General features: G+C 38.4%; 1 protein-coding gene across 1 annotated transcript in view; it reads right to left on the bottom strand.

Annotated features, from left to right (window-relative positions):
• The window catches only part of OC90 (otoconin 90), a 50151-nt gene that overhangs the window by 4985 nt on the left and 22100 nt on the right, over nucleotides 1–23066 (bottom strand). Inside the window, exons 8-11 of the mRNA XM_069081300.1 lie at nucleotides 20262–20312; nucleotides 18475–18528; nucleotides 12169–12279; nucleotides 2266–2440 (exon numbers count right to left, since the gene is read on the bottom strand). Of these exons, the coding sequence (XP_068937401.1) occupies nucleotides 2266–2440; nucleotides 12169–12279; nucleotides 18475–18528; nucleotides 20262–20312 (391 nt within the window). The remainder of the gene's footprint in view (nucleotides 1–2265; nucleotides 2441–12168; nucleotides 12280–18474; nucleotides 18529–20261; nucleotides 20313–23066) is intronic.

The following is a 23066-nucleotide window of genomic DNA, read 5'->3' as shown; positions in this document are numbered from 1 at the left end:
AAATGATTGTTGGTTTGTCTTAGCAGAGTTCAAGTAAGATAATCAGTGTCCATTTATACTCAAAGGGTTTTTGTTAATCATTCAACATTTATGACGCTTAGTATTGCCAAGCACTATGCTAATTGCTTGGGATGCAAAATAAGGTTAAAAAAATAGTCCCTACCATCAAGAAATGTACATTCTAATGATAGCAATGTCAGAAAACAGGTGCACAGAAATCACATATGGAATAAATAGAAGGTAATCTTAATGAAGAAGGTACTAACAGCTGGAGTGCCCAAGAAAGGCCTCTTGCAGAAGCACGCATTGGATATGAGACATGAAAGAAGCCATGGAAACTTAATGTTGGAGGTGAGGAGGGAGAACATTCTAATCATAGAGAGTAAGTAGTAAGTGCAGAGGTAAATGGAGAGCTATGTGTGAGAAGCAGCAAGTAGATTGGTGTGGCTGGATTCAGAGCATGTCGAAGGGAGTAAAATATAATAAGGTTGGGAAGGTCGATTGGGACTAGGTTGTGAAGAGCTTTGAATTTGAGATGTCTGTGGAAAAACACAGGCAGCTGATGATGTGGGACTCAAAGCAAGAGAGTGATCTCTGCACAGAAAGGATGATTAAACCCATGGAAGCTGATGTCAGCAGTGTGATGCTATAGATAGAAAAGGGGAAAAAACCCAGGAGAGAACCTTGAGCTGTACTAGTCATGTAGACACAATATCTGTGAATGTTATTGTACCAATACCCATTACAGTTTAAAATGAGCTGCTGCCTTCCTGCAACCAATTCAAGAATCAAATGTGAAACTGAACTCGTAGGGGAGTTAGTGGCCCTCGCTACACTCTTAAAATCTCACCATATTATGCAGTCATGTTCATGTCTCTGAACCCCTGTAAGGCCCATGCTAGCCTGGCTTTAATAGTCACCTATTCTAGGGCCTGGCACATAGTAGATAATAAATTTGAATTGAGCTCCATTCAATCAAAGACTTCCAGCTCTGAGAATTTATGATTCTGTGGACAGAATAGCAGCCCTGGAGTGAGGAGGACCTGAGTTCAAATCTGACCACAGACTTATAATAGCTGCATGATCCTGAACTAATTTTTTCAATTAACCCTGAAGACACTTAACCTTGTTTGCTTTAGTTTCTTCATCTGTAAAATGACCTAGATAAGGCAATGACAAACCACTTCAGTATCTTTGCCAAGAAAACCCTAAATGGGATCAAAGAAGTGTCAGACATGACTGAAAATGGCTGAACAACAGCTTTGTCTTCCGAATAGGTTCAGGCTTACATGTTTTTGTTTTGTTCTCTTTATTTTGTTTTGTCTTTTTTCCCCCAGCAGAGACCAGGAGTTGTCTGACATCTATAACAAGGCAATATAGAAACATTAAGGACTTGGGATAAAATGAAAGGCAAATAAATACACAGTCATTGTCCTCCAGGTGCTCACATTCTAATGGGAGAGATAACCATAAATAACTAAGTACGTACAAGTCACATGCAGTATAGATGGGAGATAATCTTAAAAATAAAGAACCAGGGTAGAGGAGGGGAAACACTATTTGAAGAAGGGGCAAAAGGACTGGCATGGACCTGCTGGATTTGATAATTTCTTATACTTTGCAACTATCTAGTTCTATATAAACATAGGCTGTTTAGCACATTATTATTCCTTTGCCCTCCATTTATAAATAAGTCTAGGGGGTATCCATGTCCTTCATGATGGTCTTTGCTGATAAGACAAGTTTAGGATAATTCATAGCAGGGGATCTTATCATGGAGTCCATAGATCCCCAAGATATCTATGGATAGATTTCAGAGGGCCTGTGAACTTGGATAGGAAAAAAAAAGTCTTTATTTCAATATAACTGGTTTCTTTTGTATTACTATGCATTTTACTTTATGCATTCAAAAACATTATTCTATGCATTCAAAAACATTATTCTGAGAAGGGGTCCATAGGCTTCACCACACTACCACAAACCACTCCTCCCCACCCCTCTCTCTCTCTCTCTCTCTCTCTCTCTCTCTCTCTCTCTCTCACACACACACACACACACACACACACACACACACACACGCACGCACGCACGCACGCATGCACACACACATGCACACACAGAGTTATGGAGCTCTGATCTAAAAGTATTCCTAAAAGTATCAGTCAGGGCTTAATTGTGATGAACCAATGCCAGTTGACCCTGTGCCAGTACTGTGTCCTGACACTGGTCTCTGCATCCATATCACACAGCTATAATCCTCCATACCTATCCAAGGGATCAACAGGGTCTCCCCTTCCTTCCTGACCACAGTAACAACCATAAGATTCAAAGTCCTCTGGGCATCGAGCCGTCAGACAAAAGAGCATTTCTCCAATCTGGGGCATCTCCTGCTTGACTTCTCCACTGTCTCCCAGTTGCACAAAGGTGAATCTGTCACAATCTAATTTTTAAAAAAAGAAAGAAAAAGAAAATCAAATATTCAGCTATTCAAGACATTGCGGAATGTGAGTTTAAAGACAGTGAAATCCTTGGAAGTCCCTAAAAGTGACTTTTGAGACTTCTGGGTAGATCTTTGGAAGGTGATGGAACTTGGAGTCAAAAGACCTGGGTTCTAGCCTTCTTTCTGGCACTGTGTGACCTTGGGAAAATAACATTACTTCTCTGTCCCTCAGCCTTCTTATTTGTCAGATGGAGACCAAAGAAACATAGATTTAGAGTTGAAAGGAACCTTAGAGGTCATCTAGTCTACCATCCTCATTTTACAGATGAGGAAACTGAGGCCCAGAGGGGTTAAATAAATTGCTCAGTTTCAACACTGCTAGTAAATTTCTCAGATGGGATTCGAACCCCATGGTTCTTAACTCCAAGGCCAGTGTTCTATCCATCATACTATTCTGTTTCTCCTATATAATCAAGCAATCAATCAATCAAGTCAACAGGTATTTGTTTATATCAGGCACTGTGCTAAGTACTGGGGATACAAAGAAGGGCAGAAAGACAACCTCCACCTTCAAGGAGGATATGATCTTTTTACTAATCTTTAAAATTTTTAACATTCATTTTTTAAAAAAGTTTGAGTTCCAAATTCTTTCCCTCCTGTTCTGCTCCTCCCCCACCCATTGAGAAAGCAAGCAATGCGATATAAATTATACATATAAAATCATGTAAAGCATATTTCCTTATTAGCCATGTTGCAAAAAAATTTTTTAAAAAGCAAGAAATGTAAAGGAAGTGGAAAAAATTTCAATATGCACTCAGACTTCATTAGATCTCTCTCTGGAGGTGAATAGCATTTTTATCATAAGTCCTTTGGAATTTACTTGGATTATTGTATTTATCAGAGTAGTTACATATTTGAAGTTGATCATTTTGCTGTTGCTTTGTACAATGTTTGAGGAATTTACAATCTAATGTAGATAACATTTGCCTTGTCTATCTATTGATCAAAAATCCCAAGTATTTCAGAATTATTTTTTATTTAGGTTGTTGTTGCTATGGTATAAATTGTTCTCCAGGTTTTGCTCTCTTCACTCTGCATTAGATCTGGTCAGGTTTCTTTGAAAACATCCCTTTTGTCATTGATGGCGATCAAATTAGATAATTCACATGAAAGCGCTTTGAAGAGACATGCAAAACCTTTAATAAATAAAAGATACTATCATTTTCATTCCTTGACACTCATCAAAATTTCTGGGGATGATGAAGTCATTACCTATAAACAGCTCTGATTTCTCCAGTTCACTTACCATAACCTAGCTTGTACTAAGGTTATATGAACATGTCTCATCCCTCTACTCAATTAAGAAACTCTGTGTAGTCAAGGACTATGTAGTTTTTCATCTTTACATGACCATCACCTAACACAGTGACCACTGATTGTTTGTTCAATACATCTACCATCAGTGTAGGTGTGAATGTCATCAAGTACATTTCCCAGGTTTGTCCCTTTACCTGTCTTTTTAAATCTCCTGACCTGAACTGCTCACCTTACTACCTTCCCTCCTCCACCTGTTAAACTATTTGATGGGGTGGCAATTCCTACTTCTAGGATTGTCTATAGATTTAATCCAGGACTAAATCATACTGGAGAGTCTGTGTCTTTCCCCACCAATATTTGCATCTAGGCCAAACTGAGTTAAAATGGACATCAAGAGCAGCCTTGAAAGTAAAGTCACATGATATTAACATTCTTCTGGAAAGATTTGTATAGAAGTTCTGATTGTATGTACATAAGTTTACAGTCATAAGTTTTCCCTTCATCTACCATGAGACCAAAGATAATGTCTTGTCTAAACATTATAATCCCCAAATTGTTACTGACAGGGATCAGAGAAAGCTCCCAAATTGGTTACCACCAGGATCCCTTTCTCCCTACCCCTGTCATACCAAGACCAGACTACCCTTATTTTTTCATATTCTGACCCAGGAATGATTTCCAGTCTTTGGGGAAATGGGAAATAGCTCTTTCCTCAAAAGGTTATGAACTGGGGGAGGGGGATGGATGTAAGGGAAATCTAACTAATGTAAAAATCAGTCAAACCAGTAAGCATATATTAAGCACCAGAAACTGTACTAAGGACTGAGTATATAAAGAAAGGAAAAAAAAAAAAGATCCCTGATCTCAAGGAGCTTACAGTCTGACCAAAAGATAATAATTAAAAACTTTTAAAAATTCATTGAAAGGCAAAAGGTGATTGATTAAGTTTTTAAAAAGTTGTAGATTCATTGAAGTGTACATACTTTGAAGTATACTATTGCTAGGCACATACCCCAAGAGATCAAAGGAAAAGCCAAAGGACCCATCTACACAAAATATTTTATAGTAGCTCTTTTCACTGAAGCAAAGAACTAGAAATAAAGGGGCTCTCCATCAAATGGGAAATGGCTGAATAAGTTGTGATATATGACTGTACTGGAATATTACTGTACTGTCTAAAAATGACAAAAGGGATATTTTCGGAAAAGCCTGATCAGACTTCTATGAGCTAATACAGAGTGGAGGGAGAAGAACCTGGAGAACAGTTTATACCATAGCAACAACAATGTAAATAAAAAATAACTCTGAAATACTTAAGAGTTTTGATCAATGCAGTGACCAACCATGACACCAGAGCACTGATAAGATGGTAGTTTCAAGTTCTTTCAATTGCAAGAATAGTGCCTACAGGAACCAGTTCATCTCAAAAGGATTAGCCTTGTGAATCCATACCTGTTTCAGTGATGGGGAGCTGCAGGCTTTGGGGTGAGAATGGGGATCTCTAGTCCAAGACTGGAAGGCTTCGTGCACACTGTCCGAACAGGGCCATGGTATCTCATACATGGGGGCACAATGGGTAAATGGCACTAGTAAGTCTTGTCCCTACAAAAATACTTTTTATGTTGACCCAGGGTGTCTGAAATTACCCATAACTTACTCCTTAAGGGCAAGGGACTGAAGGTAGCTATTAAAATGCTAATGTGATACAGGCTACATATTAAGCCATTATGAGTCATTAACACCTTAGCTTTGATAATTTTATTCCATTAGCCACCAAAGAAATAAGGAAAGGAACCCAGGGGAACAGGAGGGTAAAGTCTGTAGCACCAACCTCTGCCTAGGAAGAAAAGTTCATACTTTTTGGACTTATATATCCTAACCATAGTCTGACAACCACAATAGCTCGGTTGGGAATGATGGAAATGGAGAATTCCAAGGTTCAAGATGGCTCACATCTTCTCATTCTATTTCGTCTTTTCCCCAATGTATGGTCCCCATATTTTGTAGCACTTTCCTTTTAAAGCCCATAAGAAGGAATGTTCAGTTCAACTCTGGGCCTCAGTTTCTTCCTCTGTAAAATAAAGTGGTTGCACTAGATGACATTTAAAGTTCTTTCTAACTGTAAATGTCTAAGAACCTATGAATCTCTTCCTCAATTATGTTTCTGCTTGTGACTCCCAGTCCTGTGCACTGATCTGAAGTGTCCTTTCAGAGCCTGGTTTAGCCTTCTGCTCCTGAGTCTCTGGCTTGCTGATGCTTTTACCTGTATCTTCAGCCCACTCCTACCTCCTCTGTGCCTAGCTGAAGACTCATTATCTCTATTCCCATACTACAAAGCTGCTCCCATTTCTGGGTAACTCTAGGTGACTTATTAATGTTGTTGCTATTATTTCTATTGTTGCTGCTGTTAAGGCTAGCTAATCTTTATGTAGTCCTCTATACTAACAAAGCACATTATATACATCATCTCATTTTATCCTCATAAAAATGTTATGAAGTAGGTAGGATATATGTTTCCATTTTGCAGATGAGAAAACTGAATCTTGGTAAAATGACTTGCCTAGGGTCACAGAACCAAAATGTCAGAAAAGGCATACAAATTTAGATCTCTTGATTCTTAATAGAGTGGTTTTCCCACTATGCCTCATTTACTTGATGCGTTTGGGGGGGGGGGCATGGACATGCCAGCCCTCACTCCTGCAGTATGGGTATGGGATGGCCTCACCAATTTGGGATTCTTGGCTAAACTCGGCTCCTAACAATAACATTTTCCCCCTAAGACTGCAGGGAACATTTCCACTTAGTCTTTCTGCCATGGGGAGATATAGATGAGCCTCCAAATGTGTAATGAACCAGTAAGCAATGCTGGATCCCAAGCTCATCTTTTCTCCAGAGGATGTCTCATTAAAAGTTGGAGGAGCAGAAGGTCAGAAAGCACAGCTAACTGCCTTTCAGCAAGGAACATTTGAATGAAACCTGTTCCCATCACCCTAAAAGAAGTTCTACTCATATCTAAAGTCAATTAGCTTTCAAAGGGTCAAAAAAGTTACCTTCAATCATCCAAATGAGACATTTAGCCTTGGAGTCCAACTGAGATCATTGCTGATGTTTTTCTCAGCTATAGTGATGGAATGTACATAGGTTTAAAACCAGAGTGTAAGAAAAGATGCCTAGAAACAGCAGGCCTATGTGTATATACATATTCAGTGCTTTAATATGGATATTAGTAGGCCTTGGAATTACAGGTTCCATATTTTCTCCATGAGAAACTATAGAGAGATCCAATGACTTGAATGAACACTTCAATAGCTTAGGTAAGGCAGGGAAACCAAGCCTCCTGATTCTTCCAGTACCTAAGCTCTCTGTATATCTGTTCCCATATCTATAAAATAAGGGAATCAGAATATACAATCCTTAGGGCTGCTTCCATCTTTGAAATTCTAATCAGCATCACACTGGATAAATTGCTCAACATACCCACCCAATGGCTTTGTTTATAACAGAAGGGAAAGTCAGAACTGTCCTTGTTGACATCAGTATCAAAGGTTAGGCTGGTGCCCACAGGATCACAACCTCCCTTAATAGTCCTTTATATCACTGTAATGCATCGATTTATCTAAATAGTTTGTGAGAAGTAAATGGTTGCTGGGGTAGAAATGATGGAAGCCTTGAAGAGAAAATGACCAATCATTGAGTCTACCAGAAAGGAGAGGAAGGAAAGAAATAATTTGACATGCAGTCTAGATTTGGGTTGAATGTATTTCATATGTTTCAGATGAAGGCTGGAACTCTATAGGAGAAGTTAGCCCAGAAGGGGTGAGAAGCTGTAAAAGATGATATTTTCAAGACACAAAGAGGAAGAACTTCAATGAGAAGAAAAGGGAAATTGTCTAAAGATACAAATGTAGATGCACTAGGAACTCAGTCATCAAGGCTGAAAAAAAGATTACATACAGAAGACTGAAGAAAAGACAGGTAACAGAAGATAAATACAAAAGCAGGGCAGAGTTTTGTATGAAGAATGTCAAGATAATAATCAACCACAATTCCAGAGAACTCATGATAAAACATTTATGTGTGTGTGCACATATTTTTGGTATATATATATGCATATATACATGTGTATGTACATTTGTATGTATAAGTATTTATGTGCATATATACATATGCATGTATAAGTATATATAGGTAGGTATGTATATATGTACACACATGTATATCTATACACATGCACACACATGTAGTTGTTCAGTTTTTTAGTTGTGTCTGATTCCTTGTGATCCCATTTGGGGTTTTCTTGGTAAGAATACTAGAATAGTCTGCCATTTTCTTCTCCAGCCTCACTCTCTTGTTCAGAGGCATCTGGGTCCAATGGCAAGATATGGATCAGGATGACTGGATATGGCCCCTGAAAATAACACTGAATTTTCAAAAGAATAAGAAAAAAAATTAAAAAGAGAAGTATTAGAAATGCTGAAGTCAGAATGAGCAGAGGGTGGTGAGGAAAACCAAGGACAATAAAGGAGTTTTTTTTTCTTTTTCTTTTTTTATAGCTATATTAAGGAAAAGAGGAGGGTCACAAAGGGATAGGAGACCTGATTGGAGTGGATGGAATGATGATGATAATTGATGACAAAGAAAAATCAGAGTTACTCTGCTTATTTTGTTTCTGTTTTCCAAGGAAAATGATCTTTAGACAGCAAAGGACAAAACAAAGACAAGATGAACAAGGGTACAACAGCCCTTGATGAGTTCAAATCACCTGTCTCAGATAAATCTTCCAGTATCTTTCAATACTGAAAGAAGTGGAAGACAAAATTGCTATGATGTTGTTGATGATCTCCGGAATTTCGTGGAAGCAGAGACAGTTATGAAAGGACTAGAGAAGAACAAATATCCTGATCTTCAAAATTATAATTATAAGCCATAACTTGTTTTGACTCAGCTGCCTGGTAAGGTTCTAGAAAGCATCATTAAATGGATGACTATGAATATCTAGAGAAGGAAAGTATTTGGTAAGGTCTTTCCTGTTATTCTTAGTGGTAAGTACAACTGGATGAATAGAGGACTGGTTGAATAGCCTAACTGAGAGGGGTAGCTCAGTAACAATTCTGACAGTTTCCCATGGGGTGCTCCTGGAATCTCTGATGGACTCTGCTATTTTACGTTTTATCAGTTACTTGTATAAAAGCATAAATGACATATTGAGCGGATTTTCAGATGACACAAAGCTAAAACTATATGAATCCATAGTCAGAAAGGGCCAGCTGAATCAAGTTATGATGACTCTGCTCTGAACAATAGCAAACTACCTAAAAGCCATGATGAGAAGGAAAAAATAAGTCTAGGCACATTTCAAGAAATCATAAAGCTGAACATGTCTCTTAAAAGCAGAGGGAAAAGTGAAAATAGAAAGACACCACAGGTCACCTTCAGAAAGAAACCCCCAAAGAAAAACTGGCAGGAACATTTTGGCTAAATAATCCAGAGCTTCCAGGTCAAAGGGAAAAAAAGAAAAACCAAATACTGCAAGTAACTAGGAAGGAAGAATTCAAATATTGAAGAACCACTGTCAGGATCAGACACAATTGTGCAGCTACAACTATTATAGAAATGGAGAGCTTGGAATACTATATTCCTAAAGGTAAAAGGTATAGGCTTACAACCAAGAACAATTTAGCCAGAAAAACCGAGTATAATATAATAGGGAAGAAAATGGACTTTTTTTTTAATGAAATAGAGGACTTTCAAATCATTTTTGATAAAAAGACCAGAGCTACATAGAAACTACAAATGCAAACACAGAAGTCAAGAGAAACCTAAAGACATAAACATGAGCAAACAATCATAAGGGATGAAACAAGGATGAACTAAACTGTCTATATTCTATTATGAGGTCATGATACATGTGTCTCCTCAGCATCCTCTCATTATCAGGGGTCATAGAAGGAGTCTAATTAGAGATACTGAGAATAGTTTTGATGATCTTAAAAAAAAAATGGAAAGGGAAGGGAAGAAGCATACATTAGGGAGGAAAAAGGGAGAAGTATAGAGGAAATTATCTCACATAACCAGGATGAACAAGTTCTATGATGAACAATCTATGCTGTTAAGGAAGAAGGAGTTAGGGGAACAGCTGACATTTTCATATGAAGTGGTAGAAGAATACACATGCTATTGGGAACAGAAATGCATCTTCCAGTAAGGAAACAGGAAGCAAACAAAAGAAAAAAGAGGGAGGAATACAAAGGAAGGTAGATTAAGGGAAGGATTAATTCTAAAGAAAACAAACTCTAAGAGTACACACACACACACACACACACACACACACACGCAGCTTATTTATTTAGGTGGTAAAGAATTGGACACTAAGAGGTGACCATTATGCCCACAAGTTATGGAATATGAATTTCTTACAATACTATTGTATTGTAAGAAATGATGAAGGCAATGGTTTCAAAGAAACCTGGAAAGATTTGTATGAACTGATTCAGAGTAAAGTGAGCAGAACCAAGAGAACAATTTATACAGTAACCACAATATTGTAAAGACAAACAGTTTTGTGAGAAACAGAAAGAGTTCTGTTTCTACAGCAGTGACACCTATACATTCCCAGCTTTGCAGGAAAGATAACAGGATGTAAATTAGAAGTAACTGGTTGTAATCAGAGCTGTGACCTAGCAGAACCAAACTGCTGATTGAGTAAAAGGTCAGAAGCTTGTACACATCCTTAATGAGCTGTTTAATATTAATCCACATACCCCCTGGCATAGAGCAAGCTAATTTAAATGCACATGTGATGCATGGCAAGGAAGGGGGAAACACATCTGGAAGAAAAACATGGAATAGGTGGTTCATGAAATTGTGTTAGCCAATGGGGAATAGGAGAGGGAAATATGAATCAGGATAAGGAATAAAAGGCTTTGTGATTGTCTGAAAGGGTGTGTCTCCTTATGGGTCATGGGTCTCTTACAAGAAAACTATAATTAAATTTTTTTCCTGATGAATTCACTGATGGCCATGTGGATTTCTTGGTAAGATGATTGTTTCTGACAATTTTGAAAGATTTAGGAGTGCTGATCAATACAATGACCAGTCATGACTTCAGAGGTCTCATGATGAAATACACTGTCTGCTTCCGGATAGAAAGATGATGGATTCAGGGTGCAGATTGAGACTTTTTTCTTTTACATAGCCAATATAGTAATTTGTTTTTGCTTTACTGTGTTTATATTGGGGTTTGTTCTTCTTTCTTTTTTTTTTTCCAGGAGAGTTGGGGTATGAAGGTAGGGAGGGGAAAAAGGTAAATTTTCATTGATTGAAAAAATTAGATTTAATTCTTAAAAAGAATATAATAAATTAAATATTTTACTTTCAAAGATTTCCTGCTTCTCTGTGTCCTTCTGAATTTCCTTGTTTTCTTCTATGCATTTAAAAAATGCTATAAGGACCACTTTTTTTTTGAGGGGGAACAACTCTATATCTAGCTCCCCTCTTGACTTCCAACCCCTCTTGTAACAAATATGCATTATTTGTTTCATCTGCGTGGGTATAACATACACACATATGTGTTATATGTGTGCAATTTTTGGTGTGCATAAAATGTGTTTATAATATACCCTGTTAGTCTTCTCCCCCTTTCAGCTTCCTTTTGTTGTTTTCTTTCTCTATTAAATTATAAATTCCTTGAGGGCAGGAATTTGTCTTTTTCTTATTTGTATTCCCAGCATTTAGCACAGTGCCTGGCATACAGTAGGTGCTTATTAAATGTTTATGAAAATGAACTGAATGAAAAATGTATTTGTAAAGATAAATGTATATTGCATACACACAGAAATATATATATATATATATATATGCAAAGTCAGCTACTTGTGATGAGTCAATCTGAGTGACTCCATTTTAAAACCTTGTTTAGACTTTGATTATGTAGCACTTAACTTTCATAAGATGTCTTGTACATGTCCACTAATTTCATCTCCTCATAATTACATGAACCAATAAAAAATACTTTTGCCATTATATGAAAGTTGTTCATTCCTGTCTATAAAAAGTAGTATCAGTTTGAATAGAGGTTGGCCACACCCAATACTGCTGCCTTTTTTGTGCTAATAAACTTCTTTTATCTTATTTCCTGAGTTTGCCTTACTGACCAGAGTGAAGCCCTACCAAGATATTTTCTGTGTCTGTCTTTCAAACACACACACACACACACACACACACACACACACACACACACACACAGAGTTAAGCCAAACATACCCACCTTGAATTCAATATTATAATACTGCCAGATTGGAGCTCAGAATCAAAACCTTCCTTCCAGTGACTTAATGGTTCTCTCATATCTATATGGGCAGGAGGGGTTCTCTCTAATTGGATCCAAGGACAGTGCTGGTATTCTTACTCACCTTTTCCTCTTGTCTCCTTAGGGATCAGTTCCAAAGCTTGTACATCTGAGTCTCCAGATTTAAGGCCAGACAAGGCATTCGTTACTCCCTTCATTATAGGCTGCATGGGTCCTAAAAACACATAAAGGATAGCTTATATGTTGAAACTGTTCATTAGGCAGATTAGTCAATGGACCCTGCCTAAATGCAGAGACATAAGCAGGGTCTGTCTAAAAGACCAAGATCCTTTCTTCTGACTTCCCATAAGCTGGGCAGGTAAATCTAAAGTTCTCACCCATGATAATTCATTAGAACTTAGTTCTCAAAGGGTCAATGTCTCTTCTGTGCCCCCTAATGAGTTTTATTGCTTTGTCTCTTTTCCTTATTTGTAGGAGGTTACTCATTTGAATTGCTAATGGAATTCATTCAATGAGCATTGTGATTAGAATGTTGAGATGGTTTAGAATGACCCCAGCGGGAAGAGCAGCCTGCTTGAGTCAGGTACACTGGGTTTGAATTCTAACCCTCATTGCTTATATTCCCTTTGATAAATCACAGCACCTTACTAAGCTCTCGTTTCCTCATCTGTTAAACAGAGATAACAACATTACATCTGAACTTCACAAGAGAATATTCTTACTCCTCTTAACTCATTTGACCAGTCTGGTCAATCAGGCATTTTTGTTTTTTTTAATAACACAAGCCATTCCATCAACCATCTCTGCACCTTTCAAAGGCTCTCTGTTCCCCATGCCTGGAACACCCTCCCTCCTGACCTCCCACTTTGTAGAATCTTTCCTTCCCTACAAAGTCCAGTTTAAATGCTACTTTCCACATGAGGCATCTTCTGATTTTCCAAGCTGCTAGTGCTGTGTTCCAAATTACCTTCCATTTATTCTGTGCATATTTATAGATAAACATGTGGTGCCCTCTTTCCCCTACAGATTTTAAATTTCTGGAGGGGAGGTAGTATTTCCTTTTTGTCTTTGTATCTCCACACCACTGTACAGGTAAACCCATACTTTCTCATTCTATATTACTCTTGTCCAAGGACCTCCCATGAATTCCACTACCCAATCTGCTGGGAGCCTCTCCGTAGTTCTTCTTACATCATCATGTAAGTGGAGCAGGTGGGTTGTCCATTGGTTGTCTCTCACTCTTTCTATGACCATCTCCTTTCCAGATCATATAACTCTTTGGTGATGCCCTACTCCCCTAAGCATAATTCTTCGCACTACATAGTACAACTTGTTTCTGACTATCAGGTATTACTCTATAGCTTACACTCAAATTTAATTCTTTTAGAGACCATGGTATTCTATAATTCAGAGCCATATATCATCACTGGAAGAATACTGATGCCAAAAAGATTGTGTGTAAACATACTCATATATATGTACATATACACAATGTACACATATGTACATATACACAATAATGCAATATGTTTATATTGATTGGGAGTATGCATTGAATACACATGTTCACACTCAGGCACATATGTGACTTGCCCAGAGTCACACAGTTAAAGAATATCTAAAGCTGGATTTAAACTCAGGTCTTCCTGGCTCCAGGTCTAGCGCTCAATCTACTGTGCCACTCAGTTTTATGTATATACCAGTATGTACACATAAATATATACATATGTATATGAAATCGGACTTGGAGTTAGTAAGATCTTGGGTTCCAATCCTGCCTCAGACCCTTAACTGCTATGTGACCTTGACTAAGTCCCTTCACCTTTCTGAAGTTCAGTTTCCTCATCTATAAAATGAGGTCAGACTTGAAGGCCTCTCAGGTTGCCTTTTAGTTCTAAATATAAGATTTAATGATCCCATTAACTACAGGTCTCTACTTGGACCACGTTCTTTCTCCCTTTGGTTTTCCCTGCATTCATCTGAACTCTTTTGAGTGACCGAATCTCACTGAGGAAGTTCTGGGGCTTTAACCTATTAGCACAATGTCATCTGTAAAGGTGGAACATCTGGGAGGACTCAACATTTATAGGAAATATTTTTATTTTATAATTATAATTACAATATGTAATTATATCACATTCTATAATTATAATATATTATAATTTATAGGAAATTGCTCTTCCATTGGGACTGAGAGCTGGGCATCCTTTATGATGAGAGCAAAGACCTTTGGTGACCACTCACTGTCCTGTTTTAAACCTCATTTATGTGATAACTAGTTTTCTTACAAGGTTATCCATGTTGTTAAATCTTTTAAAGACTCCTGTGAGTATTAGAGCAGGTACAGGAGAGATCTTATTGGAGGAGAGCCAACAAAAGTGGCAGTTCGCTCTTTTGAATAAAAAAATGAATACAGTGAGAACTTGTAGTTTCTGCATTTTTCAGTCAACTATGTGACTGCAGAGATGTGGTCCACTGTAGGATAATTTGCCAAAGTCTATCTATTGCCTTCTTATACCATCTTCAGTGATATCCTCTAGTCTAGTTCAATATAATTATCTTATTAGTCCAGTCTAATAATCTTATGTATATATCTGGTCACATAGCTTCACTGATCAAAAATCTTCAGTGTGTCAGTATATCCTGTCAAGTTCAAAGTCTTCTGCCTGGCATTCAAGGCCTACCACAATCTGGTGCCATCTTACCTTTCTTGCCTTATCTCATACTTTTCTATCTATGTGCATTTTGCTCCAGTCAAACCAGATTACTCTATGTCCTCCTTTGAAAACACTTCTACTTCTGCTCAGGCTTTTTCCAGTCTCTGGAACTGTATCTTTGATGTGTGTCCATATTATTCACACACAATTTTTGTTTACATAGGAAAGTAGGTTTAGGGACTAGATAGTTGTTGCTATTTTCTCACTTGCTTTTTGGGAATTTGTCGGGGGGGGGATGAAAGAGGGGATATGATAACAAAGTTCTTGATTTTTCTAAGCATTTGGCATCATCCCCTCTTTCAGACATCTTAAGAATCCCCCAACTCTCTCCAAACTGTGTTAACTCTAGCATATATCTCCTCTGTGTAGAGTCCTGGTCCACTCTGAATTCTCAACTTTGTTTTCTTTTGTGATGTTTCTATTTCCACATGTTATACACTGAAGATTATGATATTAAAGTCCCAAAGTAGTGGCTTCTCTGTCATTGATAGAGAAAAGAGTTAGTAATAAAAATCTTAACAGCTCTTTCCCTTTTTTTTGTCTCCTGTTCTCCTAGTTTTTGTCTCTAAATACTCTTATTATGACCTGGCTTAATTGGGTCTTGCCATATTTCCTATAAACTCACCTTTCCCTGCACTGGAAAATTATTATCATATCAGTATCCAGTATTTTCTTGTTATGAAAATACAATAAATTTTATTTTAAAAAATATGCGGGGCGGCTAGGTGGCGCAGTGAGTAAGAGCACTGGTCCCAGAGTCGGGAGAACCCGGGATTGATTCCAGCCTCAGATTGTTAACATCCACACAAAAATACTGGCCGTGTAACCTTGGGTAAGTTACTTTACCCCAATTGCTTTAAAAAAAATATGCAATGCTCACCATATCCAAAGTCTCCTCACTTTTCTCTAAGTATTCATGATAAATGGGCATGAGGTTTCTGTATAGCCTTCAAGGCTTTATTCAATTTTTCTTCTTTTACATGTTTTCCAGTTTTTGGGGGGCACTTTCCCCTTTGCATAGAATGGGGGGGTAGATCTAATTGAATTAATAGCTAGAATTTATATAGCACTTTCAGTTTTACACAGTGCTTTACAAATATTATCTAATCTTATCCTCACAACAGCCCTGGGAAGTGGGTGTTATTGAGTCAGACAGGCATGTATGGGTTACAGACATGGGTTAAGTGACTTGTCTAGGGTCACACATCCAGTAAGTCAGAATTTGAACTCAAGTGTTTCTGGCTCTAGGTCCAGCACTCTATCCACTGTACCACCTAACTGGCTTCCATTAAAGGATATGTTGACTTTATTTTGTGGGTCTTCCTGACTTCTTGTTAGGACTTCTTTGCCTTATTATTATTTGCAACATATAGCAAAAACCTGTAATTATCTTCATGGCTGTATCTTTGCAAATGGTTCTCATAAGTGATACAATAAGAAATGACCCATGAAATGATGTTTTTGATGAGCAAGGAAGGGACTAGGAAGGGAATAAGCATTTATATAGCTCTTGCTATGTTGCCAAGCACTGTGCTAATCATTTTATAAATGTCATATCATTTTTTCTAACACCAACCTAGGAAGTAGGTGCTGTTATTACCTCCATTTTACATTAAGGAAATTGAGGCAAACAGAAGTTAAGTGACTTGCCCGGGATCATACAGCTAGTAAGTGTCTGAGGTTGGATTTGAACTTGGATCCTCCTGACTCCAAGCCTAGTTCAATAAGGTAGTTAACTACATCAACTATTTTATTTGCTTTTCCAAGGAGAAATAAATGTGAGTTATCCTTCCATTAAGCTACAATTTTCTTTTGTCTTCTAGTACCATTTTTAGTAGGTATATCAAGACTGATAGGATTCAGTTCCTCTAGTATATTGGTCACTAGGCAAGGATCTCACCTTTACTGAGAACTAAGTTAAAAGTAATAAAAATTCTAAAACTTGTATGGTTCTTAGCACCCTTTGCCTTTTGTTTTTTAACTTCTATTATCACTGCAGAACCAGAAGGGGGCCCCATAAGACTGAAGACAATTTTATGTATAACTTTTCCTCATGTGTTTCTGTTACCAAGGGGCCTACTGGTCTACTTAATCAGTCTGCCTCTCTAGTGTCACTGTCACCCTACTAAAGTCCATTTTTTTGTATGACAGAATTTGCCAAATCTTGTACTCTGTGTTCATGACCACTGAGAACCCAGGGTCATCCTTGTGCCATGAGTAGAGTTTTTGGAAGGTTATTATCTTTCACATTTGGACAGGGCACATTATAATGTAGACTCTCCAGTCTACCTCTGTTTTTCCCACCTGGGATCACAGAGACACAATCTAAAGCAAAAACATTGTTGTTCGTGTGACTCTCGCTCTTCTTTCTTTTTCCTACTTGGGACCAGGGGTGTGCTAGGGCAATCTCAAACTGGCTCATGAGAACTAGTTGTTAAATTTTCAGTGTAAGTATTTACACCTAGGAAATCAGCAAATAGTTCAAATCAGGACATTGTTTTGTTGATCATCTGGAAAATAATGGAGAAAATGTTAATAAAAGCACATTAAACTTAAAAATGTGTCCTGGGTACATTTTCCCCCTATATAGTTGGTTGTTAAATATTTACCCTCTCTCTGGGACCCTTTGGCTTTATGGCTTAAGTGCCACTTTGCTTAATCTTGTAAAAGATAACATGTTGGAGTTGCTAGGTGGCATAAGTGGATAGAACACTGGCTCTGGGGTCAGGAGGACTTGAGTTCAAATTTGGCCTCAGACACTTACTAGCTATGTGATACTGTGCAAATCACTTCACCCTGATTTCCTCACAAAACAAAAACAAAAACAAAAACCATGTTAGTTAACCAATGAGCATTCATTCCTATGCTAGGCATTGTGCCCAGTGCTAGCTATGTCATTGTGGTAGGGCATGTGTCACACACTGTATAAGTTATCTACAGGAGGAGCACAGCAACAGAAGTGTTCACCAGCTGGCATAAACTACTTTAAAAAAATCCACTGCTTGCCTCAGTTTCTCCACCTGTAAAATGGGGGCAATAATAGCACCTACCTCTCAAGGTGGTAATAAGGATGAAAAGAGATGATAATAATAATTACAACAATAATTATAATCAGAGAATTGTAAAGTGCTTCAGAAACCTTAGAACACTATCTAAATGCTATTATAATTATTAGCTACTGTAATCCCCTAGGTTATTTCTACCACTGGCAAGGCCAATACGGGGTTGGTGATAATCAGCATGAGTCATTTCCCTCATAGCCAGAAAAATTAATCTAAGGAATGAAATGAAATATTGCTCAAAATATGAAATTTGTTATCTATACGTAGGTTTGACTTTCAGTCAACTATCTGATAGGATTGACAACAGCTGGCCATCTCAGCAACTCTGGACCTTTCTCCATCTGGCTCCTAGTTTTTATCTCTGCTTTATACCACCCCCCCAACCCCCACCCCCAGTGCTGACACTAAAACTGTGTGTTCTGCTCATAGTAATTGCTCAATTAATATTTCCTGATTTGACATCAATTCTCCTGACCACCTTAGTTATTTCAATTGCTCTCTCTGTGGTATTGTCTGTGTTATATTGTCTCTTCCCTGGCTCTCACACCCCAACATCCTTGGCTTCATTAGTCTGTTCCATAGACAAGGAATAAAAATATCTTGAGGCAAAAAAGTCCAAAGACCACTTACCTAGCAGTGCTACAGTCTCTGGGCGGATTGTGCCTTCATGGCCTCTGACAATAGCTGAACAAAAGAGTAAAAAACATCACCAAGAAAACTGATCTTTCCTTCTACCTCACCTCTGTTCTCAGAAAGTAGAATACATTATGATAGAAGAAGCCAATTAGAGACCTTGTAACCTCTCCCCGGGCTTCCATCACTTGTGGGTTTCCATGAACTGGGGACAATAGAGCCAGTTGAAAGCACATGACTATAAATCCAAACAAATGTTTATTGATTAAGAGCAGCAAGAACTAGCTGGTCTTTAAAGCTAAAGCAAAAGGCCTGGGTAAAATTGATTTGTCTTAAAATGAAGAAGCAGGCACTTCCCTCCCCAAATGTGTAAAGATCTTTGAACCAAGTGGAAAGGAACACCATGAAAAATAGAGTCTGGTGGGGAGAGAGGGTCATTGCAGATCATGTGATCTAGGAAAATCTAGCCAACCTTGCTGAGTTTCAATTTCTCCTTCTGTAAGATAAGGATAATATGCAGCATCACATGCTACACTCTATGCAGCATACTATGCGTCAGGAAAACCCAGATTCAGACTCTAACATTAACCCTTTTTGGTTAAAGGTTGTTGGTGCTGCCTCTGACACATACTGCCTGGTGACCATAGGAAAATCACTTCATCTTTTAGCACCTGAAGCAATCATCTCAGACTATATATGTTGCCAAAAAGGTGCTTATCCACATTGATGGAGAGTTTCCCACCAGGAGTTCCCTACATCAACAAGATCATACATCTAGTCCTTTCTGCCAAAATAACTATGACATCTGCACTTGTCTACCGCTCAAGTTTTCTGATGTAGCAAATATTAAATAGGGGCACAGGGAGAAAAGTTCAGACTCTTCTACGTGGCATTCAAGGCCCTCCACAACAGGTAGAACCCTGTCTCTCCATGTGCTACATGCTCCAACTAACCTGGGTGACTCACTGTCTTTCAAACACAATCAGGCCTTTCCCACCTCCTTGCCTCTGCACAAATTCTTCCCTGTTTCCAGATGCTCTTCCTTCCTTTCCTCACCTGTTGAATTCCTACCCATCTTTTAAAGGGCACCGCAACCAGAAAGCTTCCCTGATTCCTGAAGACTAAACTTTGTCATTTATTATTTGATCCTCTAGTAGCATGATTTCCTAGCCTTTTAGAATCCCATTTCTCCTTATTGAAGGCTTCCTAATTCCTCAATGTCTTTCCTAAAATATGACACCCAGAAATGAACACAACACTTTCACCTGGGGTCTGATTAGGACTGAGTATGTTGAGACTATCGTCTTCCTAGTCCTAGAGACCCAGACACTATTGCCAAGTATGAGAAAGCCCTGCAGGGGCATGTGGAAAACTGTTCCAACATGACCTGGTTTACTGACCCCCAGGACTGTGACTATATCCTGTGCCCCCAGGGCTTGGGCTGTGGGCTGTCTGCTCCAAGTGTGACCCGGGCTCCAGTTTCAATTGTAATTTCCCTGAAAGCTTAGAGTATGTCAGTTATCACATTCTTGATTCATCTTGAGCTTTCAAGTGCACTAAGACCTTCAGATCTTATTCAGGTGTTAGGAAGAATAACACAATCTATCATTGGGCTATACTTAAAGCCTTTCTAGCTTTGTAATATCTGCCTGGCAATTTACAGTCTGCTTCCATTGTTTTTGAGAAGGGCCACCTCTCTTATTAGGAAGCAGAGGAGAATTTTAAGGGAGATATCTTCCTACAGGACTTGATAAATAATGCTGAGGAAAATCCCTTCTACATACCTTCCACGGAGGAGTCCTTTAAGTTGCTGTCTGTAGGCACTTCAGGAATGACTGTGAAAAGAAATCCCACAACTTGAATTAATAATCCAGTCTTGGTGTGAATGCCAAGATAGACCACTGCATGTTAGAGTTTCAAAAGACCTTGGGAAATAGCTCTAGCCCAGGGATTCTTAAACTGGGGTCAGTGAACTTTTTTTTAATGTATATTTGGTATATTGATATATATTTTATATATTGACATATTTGTTGTTCAGTTGTGTCTAACTCTTCATGACCCTATTTGGGCTTTTCTGGGCACAGACATGGAGTCATTTGACATTTCCTTCTCCAGCTCATGTTAAAGATGAGGAAACTGAGGCAAACAGAGTTAAGTGATTGGCCCAGGGTCACACAGCTAGTGTTTGAGAACAGATTTGGACTCTGGAGATGAGTCCTCCTGACTCTTGGCCTTGAACTCTGTCCACTATGCCACCTAGATTCCCATATTGATATATACTTTGACATATTTTATTTTTAAAAATATATTTTGATAACTATTTCGATATGATCAAATTTCCTTTGTAATCCTATGCATTTTATTTCATTTCAAAACATTATTTTAAAAATGGTCATTGGGGTTCACCATACCCCTTGGGAGAACCATGAGTGTCCAAAGGGACACACACACACATACACACAAAATGTTAAGAACCCCTATTATAGTCCAACCCCACAATTTTATGCGTGAAGAAGCTAGTCAAGAAAAGTGAAATGACTTTTCTAAGATCATGCCCCTTGTTAGTAGCAGAGCCAAGGAAACAACACAGGTCTCCTGTGTGGTGTTCTTTCTGACATGTAGGAATGATGCCTATGAAAATGAAAATCTATTTCCTGGGTTATAGTACCAGCTTAACACTCATTAATCTCCTTGCACAGGGGAGTTTATCAGACTGGCATAGAAGAGGGCAGAAAAGGAACACACCCAGGACATAAGTGTTTTAATGAACTCCTCTGGTTGATTTTGAAATTCTGCTATAATCTGGTTCCACTCTATCTAACTGTTTGACACACTCTGTATTCTAAACAAACAGGCCTCCTTGCTTGTTCCAGGACACAACATTCCGTGCCTTTGCCGAGACTCTCCCCCATCCTTGAGATGTTCTCCCTCCTCACCTTTGCCTCACAGAACCCCTAATTTCCTTCAATGCTTAACTAAAGTTTCACCTATTACTTGAGGCATCTCCTGATCTTCGCAGATGCTAGTACTCTTCCCCACTGCAGGAAATTACTTTGTGTTGACTTTTTATTTCTGTTGTATGCACTTAACTGTATTTATGATATGGTTATTTTTCCCCAATAGAATGTAAGCCCCTTGGAAGTGAGGATTGCTTTGGTATTGCCTTTGTATCACCAGCACCTAGTATACTGTCTGATGAAGTGCACAGAGGGCTTTGCCTGGAATCAGGAAAACCTGAGTCTGAATCCTATCTCAGAAATTTATTAGCTATGAGATCCTGGGAAAGTCACAACCTCTCTTAGGTTAAATTTCTTTCATCTATAAAATGGCAATAATGATAATACTTAACTTACAGAATTGTTATGAGGATTAAATTAGATGACATATGTAATTGCTTTGTAAACTTTAAGGTGTAAATAAATGGTAGCTATTACTACCACACTCTCACCCTCGTCCTTACCCACTACCACTCTTCCTCTTCTTCCTCCGACATGTGTTAGATGAATATATCCAGAGGAGGACAATGAGAATGATGAAAGGCTTCAAGATCACCCTATTGGTGAAAGGAGCTAGAGACATTTAGACTGAAGAAGACTTGGGCAGGGGCATCCTAGCTGACTCCATATAGTTGAAGGACTATGGTACGGAAAAGTGTTGTTGTTGTGCCCAGCTCTTTGGAATCCCACTAGGGGTTTTCTTGGCAAAGACACTGGAGTGGTTTTTTTGCCATTTCCTTCTCCATATCATTTTACAGATGGGGAAACTGAGGCAAACAGGGTTAAGTGACTTGGCCAGGGTCACACAACTAGTATGAGTCTGAGGCCAGATTGGAACTCAGGAAGATGAGTTTTCCTGATTCCAAGCCCAGTACTCTATCCACTGAACCCTCTAGCTGCCCCAGAAAAGGGACTAAATTTGTCCTTTATAAGATAGAACTCTAGAAGGCAGAACCAGAGGCAGAGGCAGATTTAGAAAGTGTCAGAAATAATATTAATTTGAGTTATTCAGAAGTAAAATGAACTTTTATGGCAGGCTGTGGGAATATTTAATAAAAGACTGACAGTTTGTTGAGGAAATTCTAAATTAGCTACATATAGTTTGGATGGCTGATCTCTAAGATCTTTTCCAGCTCTGAGGTTCTCTATTTCCATTATGGGGCTAAAGTGTCCCAGAAAACCAGAAGCAGCCATGTTTCTTAAAGACCAGTCTTGGAACTATACTAGGTTTTCTTAGGAGGGGCAGCAGACTCAATAAAAGGAAAAATTTGAACTTGAAAGTGGAGAAGCAATACAGTACAATGAAAAGGCTACAGTCAAGAGAAACATATTCAAAATCCTACCTATTATAGTTGTTTCTTTGTGATGTCGGGCAAATCACCTAACCTCCTTGGGTCTCAGTTTCCTCATCTGTAATATGAGAGTATTGGATGAGATGGCCTCTGAGATCCCTTCCAGGTCTATATCTTTAATTCTAGAATCATAATAACTTGGCCTAGAGGTATGATCTTGTGCAAATAACTCATAAGTTACTTGCTCAAGGCTTTCTCATAGACTCACAGGAACTAGACCTTTAAAGGTCATCTAGTCCAA

Source organism: Petaurus breviceps, unplaced genomic scaffold, assembly GCF_028583685.1.
Source record: "Petaurus breviceps papuanus isolate PSGF00001 unplaced genomic scaffold, PetGlider_PUasm1.0 98, whole genome shotgun sequence".
Classification (NCBI taxonomy): domain Eukaryota; kingdom Metazoa; phylum Chordata; class Mammalia; order Diprotodontia; family Petauridae; genus Petaurus; species Petaurus breviceps.
Note: the sequence above shows the minus strand (reverse complement) of the source record. Positions and strands in the feature narration are given on the sequence as shown.